General features: G+C 37.3%; 1 protein-coding gene across 8 annotated transcripts in view; it reads left to right on the top strand.

Moving 5' to 3' along the window:
* The window catches only part of FAM13A (family with sequence similarity 13 member A), a 366689-nt gene that overhangs the window by 130855 nt on the left and 219698 nt on the right, over window positions 1-16136 (top strand). For all 8 annotated transcript variants that reach the window (XM_053217137.1, XM_053217136.1, XM_053217135.1 and 5 more), the window contains exon 5: window positions 11897-12050. In XM_053217137.1, the coding sequence (XP_053073112.1) occupies window positions 11897-12050 (154 nt within the window). The remainder of the gene's footprint in view (window positions 1-11896; window positions 12051-16136) is intronic.

The raw sequence follows: 16136 nt of genomic DNA on the forward strand, positions 1-16136 counted from the left end.
TCCTAGTTTGTTGAGTGTTTGTTTATTTTTGATGATGATGATGATGAAAGGGTGTTGAATTTTGTCAAATGCTTTTTCTGCATCAATCAAGATGACCATGTCAGGTTTTTTCCTTCTTTCTGTTGATGTGGCATATTATATTGATGGATTTTTTGTATGTTGAACCATCCTTGCATTCCATGAATAAATACTATGTGGTCATGCTATATAGCCCTTTGAATATGCTTCCAAATTATGTATGATGATATCTTGTTGAGAATTTTTGCATCAGTGTTCATAAGGAGTTTTGGTCTGTAGTTTTCTTGTAGTGTCTCTGTCTTGCTTTGACATAAGGTAGTGCTGGTCTCACAGAATGAGATAAGAAATGTTTTCTCCTCCTCAATTTTTTGGAAATGTTTGAGAAAAATTCGTATTAGTTTAAATATTTGGTAGAATTCACCAATGAAGCTATCAGGTCTAAGGCATTTCTTGTTGGGAAATTTTTGATTACTGATTCAATCTTCTTATTAGCCATAGGTCTATTCAGATTTTCTATATCTTCATGATTGAGTCTTGGTAGGTTTTGTGTTTCTAGGAATTTGTGTTTCATTTGGGTTATCCAGTGCATTGGTGTACAAATATCATAGTATAATCTTATAATTCTTTTTATTTGTATAGAATCCATAGTAATGTCCCCACTTTCATTTCAGATTTTAACAATTTGAACCCCCTCCTCTTTTTTTAAAAATTCATCTAGTTAAAGGTTTGCCTATTTTGTTGATATTTTCAAAGAACCAACTTTTGGTTTCATTGATTCTTCTCTTTTTCTCTATTTCATTTATCTCTAATGTAATCTATAATTTTTCAATTTCTGCTAGATTGGTATTTATTTTTATTTTCCTAGTTCTTTAAGCTGTAAAGTTAGGTTTTTATTTGATGCATCCCATAAGTTTTGGTTTGTTGTGTTTTCATTTCCATTCATCTCTAAATATTTTTAATTTTCCTTGAAATTTATTTTTTGTTCCATCAATTGCTTAAACGTGTTAATTCCACAATTTTGATGATTTTCCAATTTTCTTTATGTTACTAATTTCTAACTTTACCTCACTGTAGTCCAAGAGGTTACTTTGTAAAATGATTATCTTTTTAAATGTATTGAGATTTATCTCTACCCTACGATGGTGGCCTAGGAGGACGTCGGGCTCACCGCACGTCCTGCTGATCACTTGGATTTCACCTACACCTGCCTAAATAACCCAGAAAACCGCCAGAAGACTAGCAGAACTGAGTCTCCGGAGCCAAGCGCAGACGAGAGGCCCACGGAAGAGGGTAGGAAGGGCGGAGAGGCGGTGCGCGCTCCACGGACTGGCGGGAGGGAGCCGGGGCGGAGGGGCAGCCTGCCAGCCAAGCAGAACCCCTGAGTCTGGCTTGCAAAAGTGGAGGGGCCGGACGGAGTGTGTTCCGACAGCAAGCGGGACTTGACATCTGGAAGGTAATAAGCTAACAGCTCTGTTCGGAGAACGGGAGGCTGGAGAACAACGGGAGGGAGAGTTGTTGAGCCCCAGATGACAGAGCTCAGCTTGGCGGGGAACAAAGGTGCTCGCCAGCACCATCGCCCTCACCCATCCCCCAGCCAAAATCCCAAAGGGAACCAGTTCCTGCCAGGAAACTTGCTTGCACCGCCTCAAACACCCAGCACTGTGCTTCTGCAGATCCATCCCTCCAGCGGGTCTGACTCCTTCCTGGTGCCGCAGGGCCCCTCCCAAAGCAGATCTCAGACGGAAAAGCAAGCTGAGCCTGCACCTCACGCCCCTGTGCACCTTGCCTATCCACCCGAACTAATACGCCAGATCCCCAGCACCACAAGCCTGGCAGTGTGCAAGTAGCCCAGACGGGCCACACCACCCTACCCCACAGTGAATCCTGCCCCTAGGAGAGGGGAAGAGAAGGCACACACCAGTCTGACTGTGGCCCCAGTGGTGGGCTGTGGGCAGACATCGGGTCTGACTGCGGCCCCGCCCACCAACGCAAGTTATTCAAGACAGCACAGGGGAAGTGCCCGCAGTCCCGCACCACTCCAGGGACTATCCAAAGTGACAAAATGGAAGAATTCCCCTCAGAAAAACGTCCAGGAAATAACAACAGCTAACGAACTGATCAAAAATGATTTAAACAATATAACAGAAAGTGAATTTAGAATAATAGTCATAAAATTAATCGCTGGGCTTGAAAACAGTATAAAGGATGGCAGAGAATCTCTTGCTACAGAGATCAAGGGATTAAGGGACAGCCAGGAGGAGCTAAAAAATGCTATCGAGTTGCAAAATAAAATGGAGACAACTGCAGCTCGGACTGAAGAGGCAGAGGAGAGAATAGGTGAACTAGAAGATAAAATTATGGAAAAAGAAGAAGTTGAGAAAAAGATAAATCCAGGAGTATGAGGGGAAAATTAGAGAACTAAGTGATGCACTAAAGAGAAATCTACGCATAATTGGTATTCCATAGGAGGAAGAGAGAGGGAAAGGTGCTGAAGGTGTACTTGAAGAAATAATAGCTGAGAACTTCCCTGAACTGGGGAAGGAAAAAGGCATTGAAATCCAAGAGGCACAGAGAATTCCCTTCAGACGTAACTTGAATCGATCTTCTGCATGACATATCATAGTGAAACTGGCAAAATACAACGATAAAGAGAAAATTCTGAAAGCAGCTAGAGATAAACGTGCTCTAACATATAAAGGGAGACCTATAAGACTCGTGATGGATCTCTCTTTTGAAACTTGGCAGGCCAGAAAGAATTGGCACGAGATTTTCAGTGTGCTAGACAGAAAAAATATGCAGCCGAGAATCCTTTATCCAGCAAGTCTGTCATTTAGAATAGAAGGAGAGATAAAGGTCTTCCCAAACAAACAAAAACTGAAGGAATTTGTCACCACTAAACCAGCCCTACAAGAGATCCTAAGGGGGACCCTGTGAGACAAAGTACCAGAGACATCACTACAAGCATAAAACATACAGACATCACAATGACTCTAAACCCGTATCTTTCTATAATAACACTGAATGTAAATGGATTAAATGCGCCAACCAAAAGACATAGGGTATCAGAATGGATAAAAAAACAAGACCCATCTATTTGCTGTCTACAAGAGACTCATTTTAGACCTAAGGATACCTTCAGATTGAGAGTGAGGGGATGGAGAACTATTTATCATGCCACTGGAAGTCAAAAGAAAGCTGGAGTAGACATACTTATATCAGGCAAACTAGACTTTAAATTAAAGGCTGTAACAAGAGATGAAGAAGGGCATTATATAATAATTGCAGGGTCTATCCATCAGGAAGAGCTAACAATTATAAATATCTATGTGCCGAATACAGGAGCCCCAAATATATAAAACAATTACTCACAAACATAAGCAACCTTATTGATAAGAAAGTGGTAATTGCAGGGGACTTTAACACTCCACTTACAGAAATGGATAGATCATCTAGACACACGGTCAATAAAGAAACAAGGGCCCTGAATGATAAATTGGATCAGATGGACTTGACAGATATATTTAGAACTCTGCATCCCAAAGCAATGGAGTATACTTTCTTCTCGAGTGCACATGGAACATTCTCCAAGATAGATCACATACTGGGTCACAAAACAGCCCTTCATAAGTATATAAGAATTGAAATCATACTATGCATACTTTCAGACCACAATGCTATGAAGCTTGAAATCAACCACAGGAAAAAGTCTGGAAAACCTCCAAAAGCATGGAGGTTAAAGAACACCCTACTAAAGAATGAATGGATCAACCAGGCAATTAGAGAAGAAATTAAAAAATATATGGAAACAAACGAAAATGAAAATACAACAATCCAAACGCTTTGGGATGCAGCAAAGGCAGTCCTGAGAGGAAAATACATTGCAATCCAGGCCTATCTCCAGAAACAAGAAAAATCCCAAATACAAAATCTAACAGCACACCTAAAGGAAATAGAAGCAGAACAGCAAAGACACCCAAAACCCAGCAGAAGAAGAGAAATAATAAATATCAGAGCAGAAATAAACAGTATAGAATCTAAAAACACTGTAGAGCAGATCAACAAAACCAAGAGTTGGTTTTTTGAAAAAATAAACAAGACTGATAAACCTCTAGCCAGGCTTCTCAAAAAGAAAAGGGAGATGACCCAAATAGATAAAATCATGAATGAAAGTGGAATTATTACAACCAATCCCTCAGAAATACAAGCAATTATCAGGGAATACTATGAAAAATTATATGCCAACAAACTGGACAACCTGGAAGAAATGGACAAATTCCTAAACACCCACACGCTTCCAAAACTCAATCAGGAGGAAATAGAAAGCTTGAACAGACCCATAACCAGCGAAGAAATTGAATCAGTCATCAAAAATCTCCCAACAAATAAGAGTCCAGGACCAGATGGCTTCCCAGGGGAGTTCTACCAGACGTTTAAAGCAGAGATAATACCTATCCTTCTCAAGCTGTTCCAAAAAATAGAAAAGGGAAGGAAAACTTCCAGACTCATTCTATGAAGCCAGTATTACTTTGATTCCTAAACCGGACAGAGACCCAGTAAAAAAAGAGAACTACAGGCCAATATCCCTGATGAATATGGATGCAAAAATTCTCAATAAGATACTAGCAAATTGAATTCAACAGCATATAAAAAGAAGTATTCACCATGATCAAGTGGGATTCATTCCTGGGATGCAGGGCTGGTTCAACATTCGCAAATCAATCAACATGATACATCACATTAATAAAAGAAAAGTACCATATGATTCTGTCAATCGATGCAGAAAAGGCCTTTGACAAAATTCAGCAACATTTCTTAATAAAAACCCTCGAGAAAGTTGGGATAGAAGGAACATACTTAAAGATCATAAAAGCCATTTATGAAAAGCCCACAGCTAACATCATCCTCAACGGGGAAAAACTGAGAGCTTTCCCCCTGAGATCAGGAACACCACAGGGATGTCCACTCTCACCGCTGTTGTTTAACATAGTGTTGGAAGTGCTAGCATCAGCAATCAGACAATAAAAGGAAATCAAAGACACCAAAATTGGCAAAGATGAAGTTAAGCTTTCACTTTTTGCAGATGACATGATATTATACATGGAAAACCTGATAGACTCCACCAAAAGTCTGCTAGAACTGATACATGAATTTAGCAAAGTTGCAGGATACAAAATCAATGTACAGAAATCAGTTGCATTCTTATATACTAATAATGAAGCAACAGAAAGACAAATAAAGAAACTGATCCCATTCACAATTGCACCAAGAAGCATAAAATACCTAGAAATAAATCTAACCAAAGATGTAAAAGATCTGTATGCTGAAAACTATAGAAAGCTTATGAAGGAAATTGAAGAAGATATAAAGAAATGGAAAAACATTCCGTGTTCATGGATTGGAAGAATAAATATTGTCAAAATGTCAATACTACCCAAAGCTATCTACACATTCAATGCAATGCCAATCAAAATTGCACCAGCATTCTTCTCGAAGCTAGAACAAGCAATCCTAAAATTCATATGGAACCACAAAAGGCCCCGAATAGCCAAAGTAATTTTTAAGAAGAAGACCAAAGCAGGAGGCATCACAATCCCAGACTTTAGTCTCTACTACAAAGCTGTCATCATCAAGACAGCATGGTATTGGCACAAAAACAGACACATAGACCAATGGAATAGAATAGAAACCCCAGAACTAGACCCACAAAAGTATGGCCAACTAATCTTTGACAAAGCAGGAAAGAATATCCAATGGAAAAAAGACAGTCTCTTTAACAAATGGTGCTTGGAGAACTGGACAGCAACATGCAGAAGATTGAAACTAGACCACTTTCTCACACCATTCACAAAAATGAACTCAAAATGGATAAAGGACCTGAATGTGAGACAGGAAACCATCAAAACCCTAGAGGAGAAAGCAGGAAAAGACCTCTCTGACCAGAGCCGCAGCAATTTCTTACTTGACACATCCCCAAAGGCAAGGGAATTAAAAGCAAAAATGAACTACTGGGACCTTATGAGGATGAAAAGCTTCTGCACAGCAAAGGAAACAACCAACAAAACTAAAAGGCAACCAACTGAATGGGAAAAGATATTTGCAAATGACATATCGGACAAAGGGCTAGTATCCAAAATCTATAAAGAGCTCACCAAACTCCACACCCAAAAAACAAATAACCCAGTGAAGAAATGGGAAGAAAACATGAATAGACACTTCTCTAAAGAAGACATCCAGATGGCCAACAGGCACATGAAAAGATGCTCAATGTCGCTCCTCATCAGGGAAATACAAATCAAAACCACACTCAGATATCACCTCACACCAGTCAGAGTGGCCAAAATGAACAAATCAGGAGACTATAGATGCTGGAGATGATGTGGAGAAACGGGAACCCTCTTGCACTGTTGGTGGGAATGCAAACTGGTGCAGCCACTCTGGAAAACAGTGTGGAGGTTCCTCAAAAAATTAAAAATAGACCTACCCTATGACCCAGCAATAGCACTGCTAGGAATTTACCCAAGGGATACAGGAGTACTGATGCATAGGGGCATTTGTACACCAATGTTTATAGCAGCACTCTCAACAATAACCAAATTATGGAAAGAGCCTAAATATCCATCAACTGATGAATGGATAAAGAAGTTGTGGTTTATATACACAATGGAGTACTACGTGGCAATGAGAAAGAATGAAATATGGCCCTTTGTAGCAACATGGATCGAAGTGGAGAGTGTTATGCTCAGTGAAATAAGCCATACAGAGAAAGACAGATACCATATGGTTTCACTCATATGTGGATCCTGAGAAACTTAACAGAAACTCATGGGGGAGGGGAAGGAAAAAAAAAAAAGAGGTTAGAGTGGAAGAGAGCCAAAGCATAAGAGACTCTTAAAAAGTGAGAACAAACTGAGGGTTGATGGGGGGTGGGAGGGCGGGGAGGGTGGGTGATGCGTATTGAGGAGGGCACCTTTTGGGATGATCACTGGGTGTTGAATGGAAACCAATTAGACAATAAATTTCATATATTGAAAAAATAAATAAAAGTAAAAAATGGAAAAAAAATTAATGTATTGAGATTTAATTTATGGCCTAATATATGGTATATCCGGGAAAATGTCCTATATACACTTGAGAAAAGTGATTATTCTGGTTGTTGTCAGGTAAAATATTCTGTATACATCTGCTAGATGTAGCTGGTTTGTTTTTTAAGTCTTCTGTTTCTTATCTTCTATCTTTCTCTTCTACCCATTGTTGTGACTGGGGTATTGAACTAGTGAACTATTGTAGAACTGTGTATTTCTCCCTTATATTCCGTTCATTTTTTCTTCGTATATTTTGATGGTCTGTGATTGCTGGATTGTGGATACTTCTATTTTTCACTTTACATGGAACCTCTGTACTGTTTTCCAGAGTGACTGTACCAGTTTGCATTCCCACTAACAGTGCAAGAGGGTTCCTTTTTCTCCACATCCTCACCAACACTTGTTGTTTCTTGTGTTTTTGATTTTAGCCATTTTCACAGGTGTGAAGTGATATCTCACTGTAGTTCTGATATGCATTTCCTTGATGAAAAGGGATGATTAGCATCTTTCCATGTGTCTTTGGCCATCTGTATGTCTTTTTTGGAGAAATATCTGTTCATGTCATCTGCCCATTTTTTAACTGGATATTTGGTTTTGGGGTGTTGAGTTATATAAGTTCTTTAAATATTTTGGATAGTAATCCCTTATCAAATGATATGTCATTTGCAAGTATCTTATCCCATTCCATAGGTTGCCTTTTAGTTTTCTTAGTTATTTCCTTTGCTGTGCAGAAGCTTTTAATTTGATGAGTCTCAATAGTTTATTTTTGCTTTTGTTTCCCTTGTCTTGGGAGACCTATCTAGAAAAAAATTCTTGTAGCCAGTGTCAGAGAAATTACCCTGTGCTCTCTTCTAGGACTTTTATGGTTTCAGGTCTCACATTTAGGTCTTCAATCCACTTTGAGGATTTTTTGGTGCATGATTTAAGAAAGTGGTCCAGTTTCATTTCTTGAGCATGTTCTTATCCAGTTCTCTCAACACCATTTGTTGAAGAGTCCATCTTTTTCCCATTGGATATTCTTTATTGCTTTGTTGAAGATTAACCATTTAGTATGGGTTCATTTCTGGGTTTTCTGTTCTGGTCCATTGATCTATGTGTGTATTTTTTGTGCTAGTACCATACTATTTTGATTACTGTAGCTTTGTAATAGAACTTGCAGTGTACCTTGAAGTCTGGAATTGTGATGCCTCCAGCTTTGCTTTTCTTTTTCAAGATTGCTTTGGCTATTTGGGGTCTTTTGTGGTTCCATACAAATTTTTGGATCCTTTGTTGTAGTTCTGTGAAAAATGCTATTGATATCTTGATAGAGATTGTATTAAAAATGTAGATTGCTTTGGGTATTATAGGCATTTTAACAATATTTGTTCTTCCAATCCATGAGCATGGAACATCTTTCCATTTCTTGGTGTCATCTTCAATTTCTTTCATCAGTGTTTTATCAGTTTCTGGAGTACAGTTCTTTCACCTTTCTGGTTAGGTTTATTCCTAGGTATCTTATTATTTTGGGTGCAATTGTAATTGGGATTGTTTTCCTAATTTCTCTTTCTGCTGCTTCATTATAGGTGGTGTACAGAAATGGGGCAGATTTCTGTGCATTGATATTGTATCCTGAGAATGTACAGTTTGTGTTTCAGTTCTAGCAGTTTTTCAGCTGGAGTCTTTCAGGTTTTCTCTATATAGTATCATGTCATCTCCAAATAGTGAAAGTTTTACTTCTTTTTTACCAGTTTGGATGCCTTTTATTTCTTTTTGTTGTCTGATTGCTGTGTCTAGGACTTCTAGTATTATGTAAAATAAAAGTAGTGAAATTGGACATCCTGATCTTGTTCCTGACCTTAGAGGAAAGGCTCTCACTTTTTCCACATTGAAGATGATATTTGCTCTGGGTTTTTCAGAAGTCTGTCTGTCTGTCTCTCTGTCTCTCTCTGTCTCTCTGTCTCTCTCTCTCTCTCTCTCTCTCTCTTTCTCTCTTTCTCTTTTAACCTAAGACCCTGAAATCAAGAGTCATACTCTCTACTGACTGAGCCAGGATGATACCCCACTCAGAAGTGTCATGGGTTTTTCATATATGGCCTTTATCATTTTGAGGTATGTTCCCTCTAAATCTACTTTGTTGGGGTTTTTTTTATCATGAATGAATACTGTACTTTGTCAAGTGCTTTTACGTTGCATCTACTGAAATGATCATATGGTTCTTATCCTCTTATTGATGTGATGTATCACACTGATAGATTTGACAATATTGAATAACCCTTGCAACCCAGAAATAATCCTACTATATTGTGGTGAATGATTTTTTTAAATTGTTGTTGGGTTCTTTTTGCTAGTATTTTGTTGAGGATTTTTGCTTTTATGTTCATGAGGGATATTGGCCTGTACTCTTTGTGTGTGTGTGTGTGTGTGTGTGTGTGTGTGTGTGTGTGTGTGTGTGTGTGTGTGGTATATTCGTCTGGCCTGAGTATCAGGGTTATACTGGCCTCATAGAATGAATTTGGAAGTTTACCTTCCTTTTCTATTCTTTGTAATAGTTTAAGAAGAATAGGTATTAACTCTACAAATATTTGGTAGATTTTGCCTGTAAGGCCATCTGGTCCTGGATTTTTGTTTGTTGGGAGTTTTTTGATTACTGATTTAATTTCTTTTCTGGTAATAATAGGTCTGTTCAAATTTTCTTTTCTTCTTCATTTTTGGGAGATTATATGTTTCTAGGAATTTACCCATTTCTTTTAGGTTGTCCGATTTGTTGACATATAGGTTTTCATAATATTCTCTTATAATCCTTTGCCTTTCTGGAGTGTTGGTTGTTTAGCCTCTCTCATTTGTGCTTTTATTTATTTGGGTCCTTTCTCTTTTATTCTTGATAAGTCTGGCTAGAGGTTTACCAATTTTAATGTTTTTTTTTCAAAGAACCAACTCCTGGTTTTATTGATCTATTCTTTTTTTAGTTTCTATATCACTTATTTCTCCTGTAATCTTTATTATTTTTTTTCCTTCTGCTGGTTTTAGGTTTTGTTTGTTCTTTTTCTAGCATGTATGGGTATGTTAGGCTGTTTGGGATTTTTTTTGCTTGTTGAAGTAAGCCTGTATTTCTATAAACTTCCCTCTTAGAACCACTTTTGCTGTATCCCAAAGCTTTTGAACAATTGTGTTTTTATTTTCATTTGTTTTTATGTAGTTTAATTTTTTTTTCCTTTTATTTTCTGTTTGACTCAATGGCAGTTCTAATATCAGGATCTAATCTAATGCTGGGAATCTCTTGACTAGGTTTCAAGTCCTGGAAATATTTCTCCATGGTTTTCAACCTCACCCTATTGTTTTTCAGTTTTGTTTTGGTTTTGGTTTTGGTTCTGCTCTCTGAATCATCCATCATTTTTAATGAAAAGGAGCACATGTTTACAGTTTACAAAATATAAATTATAATAGAGTTTTATGGTTTAAAGTCTTACATTCAGATCTTTAATCCATTTTAAGTTGATTTTGTGCATGGTATGAGGTAGTGGTCAAGTTTCATTGTTTTGCATATGGCTGTTCAGTTTTCCCAATATCATTTATTAAAGGAAACTATCCTTTCCCCGTTTATATTCTTGGCTCCTTTATCATAGATTAATTGATCATAAAAGTGTGGGTTTGTTTCTGGACTCAACACACAGAGAAGGCCATGTGAAGATGAAACAGAGAGAATTTTAAGATGCTGACCTTGATTGAAGATTGAAATCACAGGCAAGGAATGCTACCAGCTAGTGTGTCACTGCTGGTAGTTTACTTTCTGCCCAATGATACTGATTGCAGTCTGCTGGCCTCCAGAACTATGAAAGAATAAATTTCTGTCATTTTAAGCAACATTGTATGATAATTTGTAACAGAAGCCACTGAAAACTAATATAAATGGGTATTGATGTCTCAGTGTTGCTTTTTAAATGCATTTCACTGGTTATTAAATGAGATTAAGTATCTTTGCATAAGATTATTGATGTCCGGTTGTTTTTTTCTATGAGTTTTCAACTCCTGTCATTTGTCTTTTCTTTTTTTCAGTTTACTTTCTTATCGATTCTGACTACTAACCCTGTCATTTGTCCCTGTTACTAAAGAGATATTCATAATCTGTACCTTGTCTTGCTACCTTATTCTGTCTTCTGCATTCAGATCTTTTTTACATTTTTTTAATTATGGAAATTTTTAAACATACCCAAAAGAAGAGGGAATAGTATGTAGTATAACACATTTTCCATATACCCATCACTCAGCTTCAATAGTATCAGTATTTTTTCCAGAAGTATTCGTATTTTTATGTACTTTCGTGCATTATCTAAGCAATCTTTTTGTGTTGCTATTATTTCTGTAGCAATTTCTGTCATGATAAAATATTTTTCTGATAATATTTCTTTATCATTTTATAAATGATATATTTATACAAATATTATATCATTATATACAAATGTTATATAAATGTTATATGTGAATATTATATATTTGTTATATATAAACGTTACCTTATGTGTAGCAATTTCTAATACATACAAAGAATTATGGCACCTATGTTAACCTGTACCTTCTTCCTAAACAACATGTACTTTTCTTATTCAGCCAGCACAAGCTACTGATGCAGATCTTGGGAGTTTTCCAGTTGTCCCATCAACATCATACATGTCACCATATAGCTTGTTGAAAATCCCATGTGTCCTTCTAAGAAGGCAGATCAATCATACAGGAGATGTTAAAATATATGCCTGAGTCAACTGTACTGGCATTTTTGTTTTTACAAAGTAAGTCCTCTCATTTTTTCTCCTTATTTCTAGTGTGCCACCTGGGCTTGAAGGCATGAAACAACAAGACATCTGCAACAAGATAATGGCTAAATTACTAGAAAATTATGATACCTTGTTTGAAGTAGAGTATACAGGAAATGATAACCAGAGATGTGAAAACATGGCTAGGATTATCATAGTAAAAGTAAGTAACTTTGGTATATAATCTCCAGTATTGCTTATATTTTGAATGGAAGACATTTTATATAGATCATTCTTTGTCATAAAAATGTCATGGGTATAACTTAGATTATTATTCCTGTGTTTATTGAATTTTGTTTATGAAATATAATCTGTGTCAAGTATTTAACTGATCTATATTCTTCTAAGATTGGAGAATAATTGTGAATTCATGTTTCCCTGCCGCTGTAAAATCATCTCAAAATCACTTATGTAGGCCCAGTGCTCTGGTTGGTTTTTATGGAAGCCTGGTGTTACAGCAGAGATATGTGCTTATAGCTGTGTTAGGAGTGCTAGCTTACTGAGTAGATGGCAAATTCCTGAAGATAATGTTACTGTCTTTTTATTTCCCTTGTGTCTGGCACACTTTCAAGTTCACCTTCAGATTTTAAGTCCCACATATGTATCCCCTGGCAACTATCATCAATAAAGGAAAGTATTTTTATAAGCTGTAAAGGAATCCTTAACAATACTATCTCCATCTTTTTATACATTGGCCGATAATTTATAACCTATCCTTTACACATTAGGGAAATGTAAGTAGGTCTCTAAAGAAAGTCCGACAATAAACCAAGCCAAATCCTCCAGGGGAGGGATCATATTTCTTTCTCACTTATATTGAGGCAAATCATGATGGAATGGATATGGGAGGTTCCCTTAGGAGATTTCCTGAGACTTATCACCTTTACAGACTGCATTATACTTGTTGATTTACATGGCAATGACTGATAAAACCCAAGACACTTGTTTTGGTCATTGAAGAGGTATTTTCATCCCTTCTTCCAGTTGAGAACATGACTTTGAAGAAGAAATAAAAGGTAATGAGTATCAAGTAGCACTCTACCAAAAAAGCAAAAGAAAACCAAAAACTAGGTTTTCTTATCCAGACTCCTTGTAAGGACTATAGTACATCTGAGAGGAATGCCTCTATCTGGAATCTTGCCAAACTGATAAAGAGAACTTTAAACTTTGAAAGAAGGGAAGAATAATACATAGATAAAATGATGAGATACAATAATAATGTAAGTTGGAGGCAACACAGTAGCTGAGAAAATATGTCCGTGATTCACCAGAGAAAATACGGAAAGAAGATACACTGTCTTGCTACCAAAAAATTAAAATAAATTCTCTTTTAAATAGAAAAAAAAATACATCCTAAATTTCTTCCTCTGTCTCCTAGAGTACTTTGCAAAGGTCTCTTTTTAAAGTATTAAAAAGTGATTGACTTTGCTACAGCTGTATCTCTGATTAACACTTTTTAGCACTTGTACTTTTTAACTAGAGCTTGTAAGATAATCAGATAAGCCTAAAATATAATAGAAAAATATGATCTCCTAGGCAAGACAAACTTGCTGATATATATATATATATATATATATATATATATATATATATATATATTCATATTCACTGGAATATGCCAAGAGGAGGTTATATGCTGTGTAAGTAAAACAACACCTGTTTAAATATATAGAAGGAGGGGCGCCTGGGTGGTGCAGTCGGTTAAGCGTCCGACTTCAGCCAGGTCACGATCTCGCGGTCCGTGAGTTCGAGCCCCGCGTCGGGCTCTGGGCTGATGGCTCAGAGCCTGGAGCCTGTTTCCGATTCTGTGTCTCCCTCTCTCTCTGCCCCTCCCCCATCCATGCTCTGTCTCTCTCTGTCCCAAAAATAAATAAACGTTGAAATATATAGAAGGAGTCCCTGCCTAGAACTCATTGAGCTACTAGATTTAAGTCTAGTGGAGAACTTAGTATGAGAGTACAAGATAATAAGACACACAAACTGGTAGTACTGTGGGAGTCAAATACAGGTATCTTAGGTAGATAAAGAATATGACTGCTACTCCCCTAATGCAAGTTTCAGATCTGGCCTGGAGGCAGATAACGATCATGTTTGAAAACTGCATTTCTATACCGTGGAAGCATCATTCTGCTAAAGCAAAATAGTTGGTGCATTCTTTACTGATCTTGCTGATAGTCTCATCTCAGATGGTAGCTTATGCTACAAGGGAATATGATGTTCCGAACCTAGTTACAGCTAATAAGGACGAAATGTAAGTTGCAGAAATGATTTTAATGGAATATGACAGTGCCATTTTAGGGTCCATAAAAATAAAGAACATGCTAGCTATAATCAGTTATCTAAACTTGGACATTGTTTAGAAAGCAGTTTTTTTTTTTTAGTTTCTAAAATCAGGGACATATTAGATACAAACCAAAAGAATACTGGATTAGAAAGGAAATGGGAGGCTAACAATGAAGTCATTAACGTACTAAACAATTGGAAAACTGGAAGATAACTAAAAGAAACAAGTTCTTATTCTGGTCATTCTCATGAGCTCAGCTTTTAGAAGGATAGGTAGAAGAAGAGACCAGCACAAAAGAAGTAATAAGTATGCATGAATGACAGACACATAAAGTGAGCTGAGAATAAGCTTAGGCTCATGGAAACTACTAAGGTATAGAAATGGGCTTTTAAGGGGAAGAAGTACTAAATGTATCCACCGACATACCTCTGTGTACCCCATTGTGGGGAACAGAGTCATAAAAGATTGAATGAAGTTCACAATATCCTTGTGGGCTTTAGGGAGATTTGGGGCCAAGACAAATGTAAGTTTGGTTGCAATGGGACCAGGATGAAGGACTTTGAATTTGGACTGGTGTTAACTTAGGGCAGGTCTCTACATTTGTTTGTGTTATTTTCAGTATTTTAATCATTGACTTAAATGAGTACATACTTAGCACATTTGCAAGTAAAATAAAGATGGAAAAATAGTTCAGATATTGGATGGCTGGGTATGTAGACTAACAGAATGATGTGTGAGTGCATGTGTGTGCGTGTGTGTGTGTGTGTGTGTAGTACCATTTCCCTCTTCTTTCTTGCTTCAAATAAATGAGCATTTTATTTGGGCCTGTAGCAATGTGCTGAGGTCACATGGGCCTCTCCCACAGTTCCAAGGGATACGTGAATGAGTCACAGTGGTTTTTACTACCATCCTCTTTAGCTTTAAGATTTAAGTTAGTTATGACTTAAAGGAAGATTGAGACAGTTCTGGCCAGGGAGATGTAAGGCAAAGTGTGTTGGAGGGAAGATTGTCATCCTTGTCTGGGAAAGATTGTCATCCTTGATTAAAAAGAATGATTGAAGGAGCACCTGGATGGCTCAGTTGGGTAAGGGTCCGACTTTAGGTCAGGGTTCACTTCAACTCAGGTCATGACCTCCTGGTTCATGAGTAGAGCCCCTCATCAGGCTCTATGCTGACAGTGTGAAAGCCTGCTTGATATTCTCTCTCTTTCCTTCTCTCTCTGCTTCTTCCTCACTTGTACTTTCTCTCTCTCAAAAATAAATAAACTAAAGAAAAAAAGAATGGAGAGACCAGAGCTGTGGTTTTCCTCTGGGTATAGTAGCCCTGGTGGTTGTGATTGACTAGGAAAATGCCCAAGGGTACTCTCCAGGGGTGATGAAAATTTTCTGTATCTCATTAGGGATGTGGGTTTTATGGGTGTCAGCATTGGTCAAAACTCATTCAACTGTACACTTAAGGTTTATCCATTTTAATTAATGTAAATTATTTTTTTAATTTTTAATTACAAAGAACAGAAGGTAGCAGGCCTTTGAGCAAGATGCCCATCTCTTTCATCCTGCTTTCAGATGTTATCATCTGAAGGTATGATGCTTGGAGCTGTTGCCATCATCTTTGCCCTTGATAAATGTATCACTGGCACACTGAAGTGAGCAGCCCAAGGAGGAAAGAGGCTAGATTCCTCATCCTTGCTGATGTGCTGAACCAGCCCCAAACATGCCTACCTCTGGACTTTGAGTTACATGAGGGAAATAAAGGTCCTTAAAATATAAACTACTTTTAGCAGAGCATTCTGTTTCTTGCACCAAAAGCATCATACCTGATACAATCGCTATAATTGGAAAGTGCTGTACTTAGGTTTGTAAAATGATTTGTACAAATATAGCCCAGAGGAGACCAAAATTAATAATCGTTAAATTTGAAAATCATCCACAGATGTTAATTTTTCAGCACAGTACAAAATATCAG

The sequence above is a fragment of the Acinonyx jubatus genome, chromosome B1, assembly GCF_027475565.1.
Source record: "Acinonyx jubatus isolate Ajub_Pintada_27869175 chromosome B1, VMU_Ajub_asm_v1.0, whole genome shotgun sequence".
NCBI lineage: Eukaryota > Metazoa > Chordata > Mammalia > Carnivora > Felidae > Acinonyx > Acinonyx jubatus.